Raw genomic sequence first — 19,367 nt, 5'->3', positions numbered from 1 at the left:
TTTTATGTACAGTAGAAATTGAATAAAGATGCTTGGTAGCTACAGCAGTTAAAACACCACAGATAAAGTTACAAACTTTGAGTTTCACATTGTATCAACCGGTGTGATGCCCAGGATCCTCATCCCGTTGGCCAGCACTGAGCAGGCTCCGCTGAACAGTCGTAGCCTGGCCTGTTGACATTTAGCAAATGAGATAAAGCTTGATTTAAAAAAAATACAGGTTTATTTTTGCATTTTAGAGCATTTTCATTTCCTCATGTACATGGTGAACCGAGAGAGTATCTGCCTTCAGGCTCTTTGTTTCTCATAAATGCATTAAGAGGCAGATTCACCACGACACATACGTTGGGCTGAATGATTAATCATTTTATATTTAAATCAGGATCTGAAAGAGCACCTTTTTTAAATTGCAATACTAACAATTGTAATAACACTGTAATAGCATTCAGACAGAGGTTTTGGCAATATCACCTCACTTGAGTGGCAGCTTATGGTTGCCAAAGTTAGCTAACTTTATATCGATATTGCAGTCTTACTGACATTACTGAGTTAATTTGTTTTGTTGATGACTCACAGTAAAACTGTCTTGCTTTACTGCTACAAGTACCACCAATACAGAACTAGAGCTTAACTAATACACTAATAATCACAATGTGAATTAGGAATATTTATATTACACCTGTATTTTCCTTAAGTTCGTCGTAATGCAATTTAAACCTATGACAGAAAATGTTTAATTCACTACGGGGGATGATGGCGGCTGTTTGAAGATAGTCTTGTTTATTTATGGTAATTATTTTAATGTATCGAAGGTGTAAATGATTCACTGGTATATCGTTGCCTGAATGATGCATTTAAACAAACCATAGACATGTACTTTAGTGATTCTCCTCCTACCTTTGCGACATCCTGAGAGCTTCCTTTCACCGGCAGCTCTCTATGTGCTGAGGCAATCAAGTGACTAGAAGAGATTAGAAGGGAAGAACATTAATACACAGATTGATTACCAATATCTACAAAAACATTATGGTTACACTGACTCTAATGAGCCAGTTAATAGTTGAGGAGCAAAATAGTTCTGTACTAAATGTCATTTTTTTACATTCAAAGCTTCAACTGAGGTTTTGGAATGAAGCTTCAAATGTGTGTCATAATATATTACCGCGTCATGACCCACGAAACTTGGATCAAATTGTCGAACTCAACTCTTGGAAACTGAAAATGAGCGTCACCTTCTTCAAAATAAACACATGTAGGCAGGAGGCTAATCCAATAAGAGCATAACATAATGATGAAATAATAATCACGCCCCTTGGGCTTAGGCAATTCATTTGAAATGAAATGTTAGGATCACACGAGTCAGACAATCCTACAAAGCAAAACACTGGAATCCAGTTCTACAAATACTATCATACTAATAATATTAGTGTAGCCTAATCTTTATGGGCAACTGCACAGAGATATTGGGTTTAAACCATGGACTGTATTTAAAGATGGAGGACTTGACAGCTCCCGCCTGAAAGTGAAGCCAAAACATCTTGGCGGTTCAAGTGTTTATCTTCCTGATAAGTTTGGTTTTAATTAGTGATTTGATTCTATAAAAACGAGGCGAAACATCATGATTGACAGCTGTGGTCGACTCTACCGCCAGATCACTACTGGCTCCTAAATTACAAGATGGCGGCGCCCATATGCTGGATTTTTTGCACATGGGAGAAGTTGGTCTTCAGGGATTTTTGCCAGAAATCTCTTAAGGAAACAAAACTACTTGGTTGAGTTTAGGAAAAGACGATAGCTTAGGTTGAAATAAACAAAGCTCTGAAGACCAACTTTTTTTCCACTAGCTGCAGATATTTTGGAGGAAGTGGCATGACGTTGTCTATGGTTTAAACAGAATTGAGCAGACTTTACTGAAGCTTACCACAGCTTCAGTAAAAAGTTGACGAGGTGTTTGGGCTGCAGATCCTGGGCCGACTGGTACAACACCTCATCATAGCTGCAAAAAGCACATTGAGCATTTTATTAAATACAGAAGAGCAAATACAGACTGTGACAACATCTGCCATTGTCTGTTTGACAACGGACGACAGGTTTTTAAAAAAAGTGGTTTGATTACCGAAGGAGGTGCTGCAATATGGTGACACTCGTCTGCTCAAGTAGGAGGGACGGCTCAAATTCAGCTGACTCGGCACCTTCATTCCTCCGTATTAAACTGCAGTAAGAAAAGGCAACTTTATAAGTCAGCACATGATGCATATTTATATATTAATGTTGTTTTAATGCTTTGACTAAATCCCAAGAGTGACTGTACATGATGAGCAGATGAACTATAATCTATTTATATATTGAACACTAAACCAACAGGAACAGAAATCAGCTGGTGAAGTGTTAGAAGTGTTGAGCAGTGGTGGATGGTTCATAAGTACTTCCTCTTTACTTGATTACCTCCATGTTAAACCACTTCATACATCCATCAGACAGCTATAGTTAAGTTACTTTGCACATTCTTTTACAGAACAAAACAAAACATGATCAGTTTATAAAAAATGAAGCAATGTTATGTGGTAAGCAAAACAGCAGCACATTAATTAATTAGGTCTTTAAACAATAGTCAGATGCCTTTATGAACATTGCAACAGGTTTTTCCAGGTCTTTCTACGTGGATTTTGCACCGAAATGTTGTGAAGGTGCTCAGAAGGCTGCTTTCCACAACAAATAACTTTTAGAAAGAATATTGTTTAATATCAGAAAACCTATACACCGACAGATACAGTTACAGTATCTCTGTGATGCGGATCGGTCGTCAAATATTCATTCTACCTGCAGAGTCGAGCATGTGTGTACTGGAGGAAAACTCCTGTGTCTCCCTGAGCCTGCAGCATCCTGTCCCAGTCAAACTTATAGTCTGACTGCAGGGGACCTTTGAAGTCCTGAAACAAAGTCAATAAAATTGTGAATATCTCTTGTCACATGGTGCAGATCAAACAGCAAAACAAGCAATATTTGACTGAATACTAGAGTGTAGAGATTCACCTGCACTATTAGTGCACTGATTGCCACTTTCTCCGCGGTGTCCTCTGGATTGTCCATTTCCTTTGTTGCTGTGGAAAGAGCGAGTCCCCAAATACAGGTTCATTATCCCCACATTGGACAGTTTTCTTAATGTTTGCCTTTTTTAAAGACATTCAAATTTGTAATGCTGGTGACGACAGTTTTTTCTTGTCCATCGATATTCTGACAGACTGAATACAGTATACATACTAATCTTTTGCTGTTTTTGGAGCTACAAGAAATATTTGTGTTGCCAAATTGCTGCCTAAAGTGTGACAGGCTTTACTTTTTGATTGGCTCATGTTGTGGAGCATCCTGGCCCGAGCTTCGTCCAGAACGTCCTCCAGAAACACAACCTCACCGCTCCGGGTCTTCATGCCCCGCACCAGGCCGAAGGGCACATGCTTACACCTGCAACCAGTGGTGGAATAACGCATTTATATATTAAGTAAAAGCAGTATGACACTGTACAAATACTCTGTTAAGTAAGCAAAAATGCAAAAATATCATCAGCAAGAGTATGAAAAGTGAAGGTAATCATTATGTAGAATGGCCCTTTTCAGTGTGATATATTATTAATAACATTGTACTTTATAGAGAGTGTTTTGATATAAACCAATTTATCATATTTTGTATGTTTATTATATTTTTTGAAAGAACTATAGTTGTCAGAGAAAAGTGGTGAAGTTAAGTGTATCTTTCTATCTGAAATGTAGTGAACTGGATGTATAAAATAGCATAATATGTATACAAAACATCTGAAAAGTGTATAAAAAACTAAAGTAAAGCACCAACACTTTGAAGACCAGTGTTTCAAAACAGCTGTCCATGATGGGTGGAGTGCTGATTACAAAAAGTATTACTAAATCCAGCTTGATTAAGAAGATTTATATTGCCCCAATAAGTGTTAAACACACATGGTGTGTAGCAGTATAAATAGAGGATAAGCAAATATTTTGTAAATAAATATAATTCGACAAGATGCAGCAGGAGATTAAACAGGGTAGACAGTCGTGTGGGTGGATGATGGAGAGAGCAGCTGTGTTACACCATCAGCTAACCAATCGGCCTTCATTAAACTGGTTTATGGTGTGTGTGCGTGCGTGTGTGTGTGTGTGTGTGTGTGTGTGTGTGTGTGTGTGTGTGTGTTTGTTCAGGTGTTTTTCTTTCTACCTGTCGGCCCAAGAATGTCCCATAGCGAGCAGGATGTGGAACAACTCGTGGAAGTGATTCGCTTGACTTTTATCCGTCTTAAAAAGAAAAACAAGTGCGCGTAAAGGGAAGAGTGTAAAAAGGAAAAGAGATTCATTCAAGAGAAGTAGAGGCACAAACATATGATCTAAACTCTGATTAACTTGCTGCTCTGCACTCATAAACAAAACAGAATCAAATGGTTAAACCACGACTCTAAAACACATATCCACACATCCATTTTGCATTTCGGTGTTTGACTTGTTTTGCATAATTGTTTCTGCTATCAACAAAGAGGATGTGAAAAAATGAAAACATTTTGGGAAAAAAAGGTTAAATAAAAATTTAAAAACGCAATCTCATTCTGGTGGCTTACAACCTGACTTATTTCAGAGTGAAGTCTTCTTAGAGCATAAGAGATATCACATCGGGTAATCAAAACACCGTTTAAATAAATTGATAGAGTAAAGTGCAACTAATTATTGTTTTCATCATCTATTAATTTGCCAATTATTGCTCCTGCTAAAGAGGTCATGTCGTCAGGATTAGAATCCATTACATTTTGAAGCGGACCTGTATCACGTCGTGGATAGACAATTGTTTGTCGCTTTTTGTTAACATTGAGAGGATATAGTAATTCATGCTGCATTAATGTGGAGTCGGAATAATCAGAAACATGATTTCGGGACTTGAAAAATTCCCACTGCATTAACATTGTGAGATATGTCATGCCTGGGCCTGGGAGGTTTGCGCTCATATGGTGTCCTCGTTTTCTCATATGTATAAAATGACCAGAAAAGCCCAAGATGACATTCTTTATATGTTGTTTGTTTCCAACAAAGATAGATAAGAAAGAAAAGCAAATTCTCACATAACCTGAGAATGTTTGTGATTTTTGCTTGAAAAATGTCTTTACAATTATCAAAATAGCTTTCAATTGACTGATTGTCTCCGCTCTGTAAATAACTGCAAAAAACTACAATGTTGAAGATAGTTATACACCACTATGTGCTCATCACTTACGACTGCAATCAAAATGTGCTATTTCCATATATGTTACTATTGAAGCGTATTGAAGCTATGTGTGTATATTTTAAGCTACCTCCTACTGTTCAATCTTATCTTTAAAAGAAAGTAGATAGATAAATAGACAGACAGACAGACAGACAGACAGACAGACAGGTAGACAGATAGACAGATAGATAGATAGATAGATAGATAGATAGATAACTTTCTTTACCACATAAATCATCTCATCAAAACTGTACTTTTCTTTTCGGTCAATTGCTGCAGCAAGATCTCTGTGAAGAAATGTAAAAATAAGCTATTATTGTGATCATTGCTCATGCATTATTCATCCGACACTTCAGCTTTGATTTGTCATTAAAAACATTTTTCCTGCAGATTTGTTTTACTTTTTATTTATTCCACAGGTAGAACATGTGAAGATGCACAAAAAATTAATTAAAATACACACCTGCCTCAGTCTACAACCCACCTGATGCATATCATATTACCTTCAGTCACCAAAACATACCATACCTCCCTCTGTACAAGTCAAACATAAGATCACATATGCATACGGTGTATTTGGTTTTTCATTACAACTCCATTCTACTTTGTTAAACAGAGGTTTGATAAAGAAGTATGTAGACTTTTGCCTACTCTAGCTTTTGCTGCTTTAGGTATAAACAAATGGATGTACAGTATATTATACGGAAAACCACAACATTCTTGAATTCTGACCTCTCTCTAATATTCACTAGCACAGACAAGTGAAACCAAAAAATAATTTTAAATAATACCAATACTTAAGCAACCATAAAGCTTCCTGCAGATTTCAATTGACCATTTCTAGCAACAGTGCACCGACCTGGTGATGTAGAGAGTCGTGCCGTCACTGCGGAGCACCGTACAGACGCTGCTCATGTCTCCAGCAGAGGACACATCCACCACAGCTGTTCCTTTCCTGTAAATACAACAGGTGCATGTCTGCTCAGTGTTCATTTACTGAGACATCAATGTCTACTGCAGTGACTTTTAATGACTTGACTGTTGTTTCTGAATAGATGATAATAATACTAATAAGTCATTAAGTAGTATTTTAAGTAGAGATAACGTGCCATATTTTTTGTCTATATAAAGTACACACTTCCTCCTCCTACTTTACTGGACACGCAAGATTGAATTTGTGTTTAAGAGAAGTTTATCATTGATTTTCTTGTGCATTCTTAGAAATGGTCATTTTTCTTCTGTTGATGTTGTTGTTGTTTGCTTTTAAAATCACAAATGATTTGTTAATTATGACGTGCTGTGTAAAATCCCCTGCTCATAATCCATAATAAAGGATGTCTGCTGGATATTTTGAACGCCATAATGTTTGGCAGGGACGTTGCAGCTTGGTTTTATTGTTTTTGACAGAAAAGAATATGATGAATATGAAATGATTCAAAAATAATGAATTGTGATGAAGACATGTGCTGAGCAGTTGAAGTGTAAACATTTTTCAGTGCTCTCTGGTGGACAAACTTTGTAACAGAGACGTTGCAGGTTCAGGTGTGTTTTTTTTACGCCTGACACCTTGACTTTTCAGTCATGTTATGAATTAAAGTTTACTATGAATGTCCTCATAATTGTTTCTTAACAAAATGTACGGTAGAGTCATTCCAGTGTGTTTTAGTGCCATTTCAAGAGTTTTAAGTATATTTTAAAGGCAAAAAAATAAAGATCAGGATAATATTGATATACAATATAATAATATTGTGAAGCAATTAGATTATTAATCAGGGTGTGAAATTTCTAGAAAGTCTAGGTTATATAGTCCAGTTATTTGATCAGTTGGACTTTGAGTAAATAAACCAACTAGGAGCAGGCATCTGACCCACTGGTGTTTGTAAAACCAGTTACTGTTTAAAGGTCGTCACATACTCGGAGGTCTTCAACAGGCCTCGGCTCTGCAGCTGCTCCACCACCTCCTGGGCTTGATCCTGGTGAAAAGACTCCCCGGAGTAAACATCAAAGTGGATTCCTAACCGCTGAAGAGATTTGAAAAGAAACGGTTTGATTAGATTTGAATCTACTGACATTAGATCATGGTCGTGTCGTTCAGTCCGGCTGGTTGTACCTTGTAAATGTGCTGATACTCATCCACTGTGATGTCTCTGAACTGTTGCCATAACGACACAGCCGCGCTGTCATGCTGCTCCAGCTGTCTAAAGAAGTCTCTGGCAGCCTGCTGCATTCGCTCATTGTGCTCTGCTTCCTTGTTTACCTGAACATAAACCTGCAAGACAAAAACAGAAAATACTGCCAAAAATTGCGGGCATGGGAATGTTGGAGAAATTATTTTTTTTTAAACAGCATTTAGATATTAGACACATAAACGCACTCAATGCATCTGTTTATCTGCTGCTGAGCAGACGATCAACACTTTTTATGAAACGCACATTCATTCAACACAGTTCTCTGTGATAAAGGTCAAGTGTGTCTTAATCCAGACATCCAAACTGTCTGCACAGATTTATATTTTTAAACTTTAGTTTTTATTGGTTTTTGACAAGAAACAGAACAGAGAGACAGACAAAGGGACAACGGAGAAAATAGTCAAAGTTTCAGAGAAATGTAAATCTTTCTGTTCGCCCCAGTACAGGACCTGAGACAAAGCATGCCAAAAAAATGAAATATCTATACCTATATATGATATTTATATATCTCACTAAACAAAATACATCAAAACATTATGTATATAGATATTTATATATCTCACTTTGTATTCTAATAAGATTTTCAGTTTTTCCAATATACATCACATTAAATTCTGGCATGCCTCAGAAACAAAGTCAATTGTTCCTTCCATAATAAACATTTTCTGAACTATTTCTGTCATATATAACTTCATTTGTAGTTTATAATGTTTAAAGTTTATCTATATAATTCAACTGTACTTTAATGTCTTAGAGATTGTCATTTCAGTTTTACTTGTGCGATTTTCTCATTGTCTGAGCCCGGGGAAAAAGGTTTTTTTCATTGGCATCTGTTGTGTACATGTCAATAAATAACCAGAAACACGCAAACTCACCTCAAACAAATGCTGTAAGGGATTCTGTTTCAATTTCTCCTGACATCCAAACTGACCAAAGCCAGCTCCCAGCAAACCTGAAAAATCCAAGAACAAAAGAGCTTTTTTCACTCAGAGGGAAGCATTTATGAGCCCGGAGGACACCTGTTGAATATGTTGCACATTATCTACTCACCAAACTGCATACCCCAGTCTCCCAGGTAGTTCATTCGAATGACATTGTGTCCGAGAGACTGCTTTATGTTAGCAATGAAGTTACCTGGAGATGCGGATTTTAGTGCAGTTTAGGGCCGGGAAATATAACGACATATATCTTCAAAACAATATGAAAATGTCAATCGTATGTATTTTTCTATATTGCTTCTATCGCGTGTGTTACAGTATTATTTACGTTATTTGGACGAAATCCTGTTCATGTCGCATTGACAGTGCTTTTCATTAGTCAAGTATTTAATTCAAGCAGGAGTGTACAAAAATAAGCTTTACCATGTTATTTTATATAGAGTATTAATTGATAGAATTACCAGAAAACATGTTGTGATATAAATTGATAATGAGATTATGAAATGAACTATGTTGAGATAGAAACTTTCAGGCGGCCCTAGTGCAGTTGACTGATTTAACAAACGATTTAATATGTAAGTTTACAGTATAGCCTGATACAGATACAGGGTTTTGAGGCCAATACCAACATATTTAGGATATTAATAAAACATTTTTATAAGCTTTTTTTAACAAACAACAGGACAGTTACACAGCTGAAAAAACATTTTTATACAGATTGACTCACCTATAATTGTAGATCTTAAGTGTCCAGCGTGGAATTTTTTGGCAATATTTGGAGAACTGCAACATAAAAACACAAATTCTGTCTGATAACAATCTACAAGAGGAAAATATTACATGTAGTGGGGAGACACTGTAGGCAAGAACATCATTCTTTCAATTACAATTTAACATTTGGGGATATTTTAGCATCTTCTTTCAGTCTGGTGGAAAGAAAATAACATTATCAGGTGTTTTTTTTACTACATTTGATCTGTTTGTGTCTGTAGATTTCTCCCAAATTCAGCGAAAGTTAGCACTCAATAATGCCTCCTTTGTATATTTAAACATACATTTCATAAAACTTGATGATTTGTCTCAATGTAAGTAATCAACTGGGGAAGTTTCATGGTGATATCTGTTAGTTAAAAATGTTACCCCATTCACCTGTAGAGTCTAAAATACAGTATAAACACACAAACATACCTATACTCAACTAATGTTGTTCCTCTCTTGAGAGTTCTGAAAAGTTCACTGTTTAACCCAAATCTCTGACCCTCGTTCTTTCCAAATGGCTCCAACATTTTCTACAACAACGGGAGAAGAGCAGGTTATAAATCACAGTAGAATCAGTTGAGACGGCTGTTTTCACCGCAGTGGGAGAAAATGACTGACAGACCTGGACGAGAAGCTTGTGATTCACTTTAAAGTTGATCACTCCATATCCAGCAGCTATGTCCTCCACCACGCTGTCATGCTTTAACTGGAAAATAGATTTAAAGAAAGTTAAAAGGGTCCAGGGTTTTTCTTTAGAGCTCAGGATTATATTAAGATGAACAGACATTGAGTGCATCTGCAACCATAGCTGGAAGTAAATTTTTATTTTTATTTATAACTTTATGATTTTGGTTCCAGGTGAAATTGCAAGACGATAGATGTTTCATTTAATTTAATATATTATTATTCGTTCATGAAATTTCAAACATTTTTTTATATAGAAAATGTAACAAAAGTAAGTAAGAAAGAAATTTGGCGATGTTTTGGAATTTGGAGGCGTTTACATGTACACAATTACGCAACTAGGAGAAAAAAGAAAAGACGGCTTTATATGGAAGCCAGCGCAGTAATTTGAGGACTGAGGTTGAATGATATGCTCTGATTTCTTCTGTGTGTTGCAGCAGCTTTTAGACTAAATTGCAATTACCCCAAATTCTTCTAAGAAATACTAGAGGGAAGGCCAATCACAGAGGTCTATTTTATAAATTACAACAGCATGTAAAAGTCTCTCCACGTCTGGTTTTGGTCTGTATCCTCTAATTTTTCTAGTTGTTTAACAAGTCGTAGCCTTTATCCATGCTTCCCCCAAGAGGAATCTTACCCGTGTGGCCAAGTCTTCTGTCTGCAGCTGGATGTCACCACTGGATGGTAAAATCCCACTGATCCGTAATGTGCTGATTGACAGTTTGAAGTCAGCAGTCTGCCTGAGAAGACCAAGTTCAGGGAGCTTTAACAGACGGGCACATAAAGAGCAGAGGACTAACAGAGCTCATGATAAACTCACTTAACTGTTTCTTAAAAACGGGAACTGCTGTCAGAGCCGGTATGAAGGCATCCTCAGACTGCTGCAACGTCCGACCCAGCTAGGCAAGGCAAGGCAGGTTTATTTGAACATCACATTCCAACACCAAGGTTATTCAAGGTGCTTTACATAAAACATTAAAATCATTGGAAATTAACGCATATAAAATTACATTAGAATAAAAATATTAATACAAAAATAAATAGCCAAGGAATTGACGCTGCTAAAATGAATTCTCACAGCATCAATGACACAACATAAAGCAAAGACTATGTAATTACATATATATATATTTATAGTCTATGCAAATTGAGTACATTGTAAAACAATAAAAGCATTGGAAAGAAACACACAGAAGTAAAGGATTTCAGTAAACATTGTGCAATAAGCTTATAGAGGCTAACAGTTATGTGCAAGTTTTTTTTTAGGCAACCTTTTTTAGACAATAATTCAAAATTCAGTACATTGCATGTCCAGTCAAGACAGATGTCCGTCCTCCACAGAGCTGGGTCTGTCTGATGTTCCTGCCTGTAACAGGGAAGGGTTTCGTTGCCACCGTAGTCTACGGGGGAATTGTTGGGTCTATGTTTATCATACATAAGTCATAGAGTGTGGTCTTTACCTACTCTGTAAAGCGTCCTGAGATAACTTTTGTTATGATTTGGCACTATAAATAAAATTGAATTGAATTGAATGTAAAGTTAAACAAGTGAATCCATTATTATTACATGCTTGCATGTTGATACATAAGACAGACGTAAGATTTACATAAAAGGTCAAGAAACAAGCAAAACAAACAAACAACTACAAAACGAACAAAACACAGGGAAATCACATAATTATATTCAAAGTGCCTCTTGGCAACATTGGATTCAATTGCCTTTTTACAAAACGCACTTAATCTAAGGCAATGTTAAATCTGTGGTGTAGAGAATCTTTAGATGGATACACCGTATTCACTGTTTTAAAATGCACCTATTTTGCTTTGGGTGGTTTGGGGAATTTCACATATATAGTTCTAAGTGAGGCTAATTGGTTTTCAGTTATGGAGGTTTCATATCTTTCCGGGCTACAGTTATGTGCAAGTGTCAACAGTCCTGCACCAGGGTCAAGGCATGCTGCTTCTAAGTTAGCATTAGCATAGTGTGTCGCTATTTCTTACCTTTTCTGCGATTCTTCTTCTAAAGAAACACGCCATGTTTCTTAATAAACGTGAAAACACAATATAACGATATATATATATTTTTTTATTTTTTACAAAATTAGAAACAAACTATTGCTGTGTGATGCATTCTCACTGACATCCTGTGTGCAGACTTGACTTCCGCATTAGCCGCACCGCTTCCTTCGAGTTGGTCCAATCACAGGCCTCGTTCGCTAAAGACGTCACCAACTAAAAAGAGGTTCGCTCGATTATTGTCTCGGCCCCTCCCGACACTTCCGGTCACTTAATCCCCCGTGAAACAGCTTTCAAACCTTAAATATTCTTTCAGAACAATAAATATCAATAAACAAGTAACCATTGAATTTAATATTGAAAAATGTAGCTATTTTTTACAAGGGTTTAACATTAAAATGATTCATTCATGAGGGCCGCTGGGTACGATTAGAGTCAACCTCATGGCGTTTCCTTGGCAACATGAACAAAACCAAACCTGACGAATGCCATTTTCTAAATCTGATAAAAACACAAATGAGAAATATTAAACCCTCTAAAATTAGATTTGAATTTAATCCTTATGATTTTGATTTTATTTGATATATATATATTATTACTGGAGATAGGAGAAACAGCATAGAGTTGTATCTCCATTCTTCACACTAAAGAAAACCGAAGAGATAGATCCTAGGTTTTGAAGCCCACCTACAAAGTCTTTTACTGCAGGTAAAGATACATTAATTATCTATATTTATCCTCGTTTCTCTACGCCTATTTGATTTCATTTCCCGGGGTTTTTATTTTACTTTTATCTCTACTATATATATATATATATATATATATTTCTTTTTTTCTGTATGGTTTACCTTTAATATTTTTGTTTGTTTACAGTTTTACTTTCTGTATTTATGTAATCGAGTTTATTGCATTTCTTATTCTGTATTTTTATACCTCCTTGTGTTTTATAATCTGCTGGAAATTCAATTTCTTTTCAGGAGTCATCCCAAGGGATCAATATGGAGAAGTCTAATTCAAGTAAACTAGGATGGTGTTTAAAGGTTTGGCTCTTGACTCACAGGTAACAATGACCCTGCACTTTTTTTGGAGCATCTTTCATAGAAGTGTGTTCCCTTGTTTTGTGTGTTCCCCTTTTATTTAGTTGAATATTTGTTACTCAAAAAACTAAACTGGTGTATTTTCTCAATACTAACACACTTTGGGCAATATCAAAAGTCACTTTCCTGGTCTGTTGTGATATCAAAAGCTTTTAAAAAGGGGTTTATAATATATCATTCCCAGTGATAATTGTTGACAGGGGTGTCTGGGTTTTATCCCAAACTAGGGACAGTTGAACAAGCTGAAAATGTAACCTGAATAGGGAGTTTGAGGAAAGAGACTTTGTTGTTGGGACATTTGAGATAAAGAAACTAAAGAAAGTAAAATCCTCTCACCTTCAAACCACTGTGGCGACAGCATGTAGAAACCAGTAAAGCTTTTGAGAGAAAGATGGTGCACACAGTAGTGACTCAACACGAGTCGTCAAACATTTGTGTAAACACTTTATTTGTTTGCTTTTCTTGAAACAAAGCCCCTTTATACCTACAGCAAATAAAATCAGTAAGATTTCGTACAATGAACAAAAGTCAAGCAAAAAAATTTAAAAAAAATACAGTGTATACAAATGTCATAGCAGTAATTGCAAGTACAGTTTAAAAACGAACTTGAAAAATGCCAAGATGCCCGTTCCTGGAGTCCAGTATCAAAGGCGCCGTTGGTTCATCCACTCGTCACTGATGAATCCCTTTCTCAAAATGTACATGTAGAGAAGCTGTACAACTAACATCCTCTCTGTGAAATAACTCAATCACAAAAAAATGAAAATGGTAAAGGCCAAGTGTGTGGTGGCATTCAGCCTTTTACGAAGGCATCAGAACAAAGCCAAATAAATATTGACACGGCAGTGAAGAGGCCACTGGTAGAGTCACAGAGAGTCCTTGAACAGGATGGCAACAGGAAGCCCTCCTAACTCTGATAGACGCAGCAAACGCGGATGCCACAAACTGAGTCCACATAGAGGCGGTATGGCACAGCTTGGGGAAAAGTCCAACTAGACCCACTGAGTCGCTGGAGCAGCTTGCAGCAAATTGTATTCCTCAAAATCTCACACTGACACTCAGGAAACATCTGTGGAGGACAAACACAATAAATATGTAAACCCTTTCACCAGTATAGGCAAGCTCAGTTTTTCTAGGGCTCAGGAGTGAATGGTTAAATGGCCACTATATGTTCTTCTCAAATCACATGAAATGAACTGCAGCAGGAAATTGACTCAGCTTTTGTTTGTGTAAATGCCCGATTTAGTCTTATTTTTGTGAACTGCTCTACCCAGACTCAAAGGCCCTGTATAAATAAAAGATTTAAATAAACACCCTTTAAAAGCCTGTTTTCTGACCAGATTCTCATTAGTGTTTGATTGAAATAATTATAGTTTTACTAATCACCACAGCGCGTTTGTCCTTGTGTTAGTGTCACGGTTCGTACAGCTTTTTAAGAGTGCAACTGTGGGAAAAGGTTTACAGAATTCCTCAATACCTACAGCAATCAGTGTATATTTACGCTTTATTTTATAAAGTACTCATAATAAATTTGATTTTTTGTTTTGATCATGATTATTATACATTATATCTGCGTCAGGTGAGACAGCAAACATGACGACTGGATCGTTTCATTTAAAATATTAAAAGATTATCCGTTTACACGAGTCATAGTGTAGATGAAACAGCAGATCATGTTGAAAATCAAGTATTTTTCAAGGCTTATATATGAATCAGCATATTCCTAGCCTTTAAAACAGAGTTAAAATTAAGCATTTTCCAAATGTTCAAGACTTTGTATGAACCCTCGCCACTAAAGCTGGGAGATAATTAGATAGGATTGTTTATCGTCCTTCAATGGGCATGCTATATTGTTATCCAGATATGACATTTTCAAATTTTGCCATGTTGTTCAGCCCCAAGTCAAACTGTCTCACTCTAAACTGATTTACCAAAGTGGGTAAAAATGTAGGTAAAGGTTGGAACACCAGGATTCACAAAAGTGGAGAGGGACAAATAATTGTTTTATAACCAGCTTTAAACACCAATGAAAACATTTTTCTGGTGCTGAGCCTAGAATAAAGTTTTCATTAACACTGACCAGACTCTGCAGCTTAACTTGAGCCGGACATGCTAGCATAAGCTGATTGTGGGGCATTATGACAATGACCGGAGACACTGAAAGTGCTCCATTCTTGCAGCATGCAGCAGAAAATACTGTTCACTAAGGCAGTAAAGTATCTTCCTCTGCACTATTACATTCTACTGTAATTTGTAAAGCTTAGCCATACCTCTGACAGCAGAGCTAAAGTTGGCTGTGCAAAACAAAGACACATGCAGTGACTTATGAGTAACAGCAGACGGTGACAAACTTTATATCTAGTAATCAATAAGCAAAAAACATGTTTTTTCTCCCAAACAAATGTTCAGTTTTATAGTTTGGATTCAGATTCCAATTCAGAAGCGATTTTTAAAATTCAACTTTATTCCTAAATGTGGGCATTAAGCAGCAGATGCTCATCAGCATGTTTCAGGCTTTTAATCAGCAGATAACTACTAAATGTGCTTCATAACAGTATTTGGCAGCAATAAATATACTTACAGCTGGCAGGCTGCTCTCCGAACCTTCGCATCAGTTGATCATGCGTGAACTTGACAAACGCATCATATTGCTCTGTTGGAAGAGTGAACATTTATTGGCACACTGTATGGATTACTCGCTGCAAGTTGTTTTATAAGCCATAAAAATAAAAACCTACCTGCAAGCTTTGTCGTCAGTATCTCGTCGTACTCCTCACGGATTTTGTCCTCTCGCTCTTTAAGCAGTCTTTCACAAATCATCCCAACTTGTCTGAGGGAAAATAAAGGCTGCTCTTTCCTGGTGGGAGACGAGGCACCGGAGGACGTACCTGTTGAGTCAACATGACACAATTAATACAAGATGCATGACATTACACGCTGTCAAAGCATTGCAACATGGTCATGCTCATATTGCAATAAGTACAACATTGAAATCGTCCAACTTTCATGCAAAGCAGGTATGGCAACATATTAATGTTCGTATCTATAACACCAGATACACACTGACTGTCCGAGTATCAGTCCATTTCACCTTTTCAGAGTGGGTGGATTTAAAAAAAGCACCATAATAAGTAGAAATAAAAGAAAGTGAAAGGATAAGGGGGCTTTCCAACTCTATTATTTGTTTTCTCTGTAGAAGTCGGCTATGGATATGGGATTTCCCACAGTTGTTGGCAGTTGAAAAAGGTAAATAACATCCCAACTTGTTGATGCCAAAGTGCATGAATATGTTAGTCAGTGGTTACTTGTGTGTTGAATCAAGTTCACATCTGTGAGAAAATGGCAAACAAGAAGGTCAGAGTCCAAGGGCCATGAAAGTCAGCATGATTTATAAAGTGGTGACATAATGGCCAGCCAGTCTGAATATCAGGCTTGTAATCATGTGCTAGTAGTATCCCAGTTGTCGTCCTAACCAGGAAGTTTAGTCAATACCCTGGTTAAGACAGTAGCTACCTGGCAGGGCTGATCCACTGTGAGCATTCTGCAGGTCCAGAGGACAGCAGCTGTCTGCCTGTTGGAAAGCACTATCCAGGTGTCGTCGTTTCTGCAGCCGCTTGTACTCTTGTTTGATGTTGTGTAGAATTTGCTCTGAAACAGATAGAAAAACATTTGCTCCAATAAACAGAGGTGCAGCATGCATATGGGGGGAAAAACATTGTAGAACTCGCAAATCTGATGATAACTTACCTATGAACTAATCTCCAATGTGCTTACATTAGAAACAAATTGATTGTAGAATATTATAATAGTTTTTTCAAAGTACTGGAGTTACCAGCCAGCAGTGACTGATATTTACATTTTTCAGAATTCCAGCCACTTAAATTGTATTGTCATCCAACCAGCATGCGCTAAGTGGGTGTACAGTGTGTCCCCAACATACCAGCATATTCAAAATGCTTTCATCCATTTACTACAATGTGTTTGTTTTTGGCAGCTCTGATGGATAGCATAGTTGTTCATTCTCACCTGAAGGTAAAAAGGAATATGCTAAAATAAATTGCCAGGACCATAAAAGGTTTGTTTCTTTAATTTTCCATGGGTTTTCCCTGTGTCAATATAATTAAGTTTTACATCTCCTTTTTACTTCTAATCCACTAGATTTCAGAAGAAACAATATACTTTTTACTTCACTACATTTCTTTTGGTAACTTCATTAATAGTTACTTTACAAATGCAGGTTATTAATACAAAATATCAACGAATGAAATGGCATATTGTTATAGATTAAGCTACACAGCAGTATATAAACAAAATCCAACTATCCCCACCATTATCAGCTGCAACACTTAAGTGATGTTTACATAAATCTATCAATTACAATATTATTCTGAAATTCGCCATTCTGCATTATGAGTGCTTTTACTTTTTGTAATAGGCTGATACTTTTGTGCTTTTACTGAAGTAACATTTTGAATGCTGGACTGTCACTTGACACAGGGTATTTCTACAGTTTGGTATTACTACTTTTACTTAAGTAAAAGCTCAGAGTACGTCTTCCACCACTAGTGACTATCAAATGCATCATTCACCATCATATATTGATTACACACAGTAACGTCACAAACCAGAGTTTCCTGATATTTCCCCAACACTGTTAATACTATTATCAAACGATAATTCATTAAAAAAAAACTGCTACAAAGTGTTGACTGAATTTACAACTGGGTGATTAAAACTCACATCACTTTGTTTACATGTGTTTGACAACAGGCAGCATTGAAAAAAACACTAATTTAATATTAAATTGACAAGTTACCGGTTGGAGTTGCTGACAGAGGAATGCTAACGTGGCCCTAGTTTACAATTCTGAATACTTTTATACTGAACTATGGTATTACTGTGAAATGTATACATGAAGATTTTAAATTCCTTACCTGTGGTGAGTCTGGACGACACTTCCCCGAAAGGCGAGGGCTCCATACGCAAATACTTCTGCGGTGAAGAGACCGGAGACATGATCGGAGCGCACCTCCTTCTTTTAGGTGACGCCTGGTTCATTAATGGATCAAAGTCCATCGTTCTTTTCAGGGTAGCCCCGCAAGCCATCACGCAGAAATGAGTCTAAAACACTTAATCAGAAACGCTGAAGTTTCCCGTTATCTGGGAAAGGTGGGCCCCGGTATGTGCTGCTAGTGCTAGCTAATGTTAGCTAGGTCAGCAGCGATTCCGGGCAGCAGGAAAATACGCACTTCTACACGCCTATATTTGCCTTCTGCTGATAAATCTCAATTAATTTACGCCACTGCATATATCTCGAGTAAATCCCGATAAGAGGATGTAGGATATATTCGCTATAAAATCGGATGATTGCAGATATGTCTGCCCTATTCCCGAGTGTACTATCCCCGTCTTAACGTCTCAGACTAGTTCACCTTTTATTCCGTTCGATTTGATCCGGCGTGAGCATGCGCAAACAAACGGCCAACGCTGGTACTTGTAGTTTTATTTCCGATCGGGCCCATTGTTTTTATTCACTTGAAAACTACATTTCCCGAAGACCTTGAAACAGTCCGTTTTTTCAAATTTGTTTTGTTTGCTAACAACCCCCCAGACTACTACAGATAAGTTACAGATTCAATTTAAACGTTTGCCAAAAAATGTTAAATACGCGTTTTAAAAACGTATTTGATTTCGTCTTATCATTTTTATTTACTTATTTCTATTTGATTGTCTTTTACTGTCTTTTTTACCTTATCATCTGTTACTTTCATTTTTATTATTCACTTGTCGTTTCTAACCATCCTTTCAACCATCCTTGAATCAACATATATATATATATATATATATATATATATATATATATATATATATATATATATGGGTATGTAATTTAATTCGCTTTTGCGTTTACTCTGTCTGTGAACTTTTGTTATTATTATTGTTGTTGTTTATACAAAATAATTAGCCTAACACAATACTCACAGTTTTCTTTTTGAGAAGATATAATTTACATGGATTTACTTGAGGATTTGAGGAAACAATGACCATCTCAACTCAGCCATTATAATTTCATTCATATATCAAAATGTACTAAGGAAACCCAGTCCAGATTAAAATGCAACTGCAAATAATTAGCTGTTTCTTTGTATTTAATGTTATTTCTCAGCAGTAGTCAAGAGTACAGGACGAAATACCTATGGTCTTGAGCATATTTCTGGTTCAGAAGAAACTGTGGATAATGTTCAGATTGCCCACTCCTCGATATTTCCCTTTAATCATTACCACTTCCTCAACCATCCTTGAACCAACATATTTTGAACTGCACAGATATGGAGGATGTGAGAGCCCTCCTGGTGCTTCAACACTATTCTCCAGAATAAATTTACTGTAGGATTTCACTAAACTGCATTTTTTGTGTCATTATTCTGC

At 36.7% G+C, this 19,367-nt stretch overlaps 2 protein-coding genes across 2 annotated transcripts; both read right to left on the bottom strand.

Annotated features, from left to right (window-relative positions):
* Positions 1 to 17: 17 nt before the first annotated feature.
* On the bottom strand, positions 18 to 11,964 carry rars2 (arginyl-tRNA synthetase 2, mitochondrial). Its single transcript, XM_083933491.1, has 20 exons — positions 11,827 to 11,964; positions 10,652 to 10,725; positions 10,464 to 10,566; positions 9,765 to 9,848; positions 9,572 to 9,672; positions 9,111 to 9,166; positions 8,496 to 8,579; positions 8,321 to 8,397; positions 7,367 to 7,525; positions 7,171 to 7,277; positions 6,116 to 6,211; positions 5,483 to 5,543; positions 4,225 to 4,301; positions 3,338 to 3,462; positions 3,034 to 3,101; positions 2,821 to 2,930; positions 2,117 to 2,212; positions 1,922 to 1,996; positions 898 to 961; positions 18 to 171 (listed from the first exon to the last, which is right to left on the bottom strand). The coding sequence occupies exons 1-20, from the start codon at positions 11,860 to 11,862 to the stop codon at positions 85 to 87; spliced, it is 1,740 nt and encodes a 579-aa protein (XP_083789617.1). The 5' UTR covers positions 11,863 to 11,964; the 3' UTR covers positions 18 to 84.
* A 1,423-nt stretch (positions 11,965 to 13,387) lies between these two features.
* On the bottom strand, positions 13,388 to 18,347 carry akirin2 (akirin 2). Its single transcript, XM_083933546.1, has 5 exons — positions 17,873 to 18,347; positions 16,452 to 16,586; positions 15,677 to 15,826; positions 15,520 to 15,591; positions 13,388 to 14,007 (listed from the first exon to the last, which is right to left on the bottom strand). The coding sequence occupies exons 1-5, from the start codon at positions 18,042 to 18,044 to the stop codon at positions 13,997 to 13,999; spliced, it is 540 nt and encodes a 179-aa protein (XP_083789672.1). The 5' UTR covers positions 18,045 to 18,347; the 3' UTR covers positions 13,388 to 13,996.
* Positions 18,348 to 19,367: the final 1,020 nt, after the last annotated feature.

The sequence above is a fragment of the Echiichthys vipera genome (genome assembly GCF_963691815.1).
Source record: "Echiichthys vipera genome assembly, chromosome: 19".
NCBI classification, from domain to species: Eukaryota; Metazoa; Chordata; class Actinopteri; order Perciformes; family Trachinidae; genus Echiichthys; species Echiichthys vipera.
The sequence above is the reverse complement of the archived record's forward strand: the minus strand, read 5'-3'. Positions and strand labels throughout refer to the sequence as shown.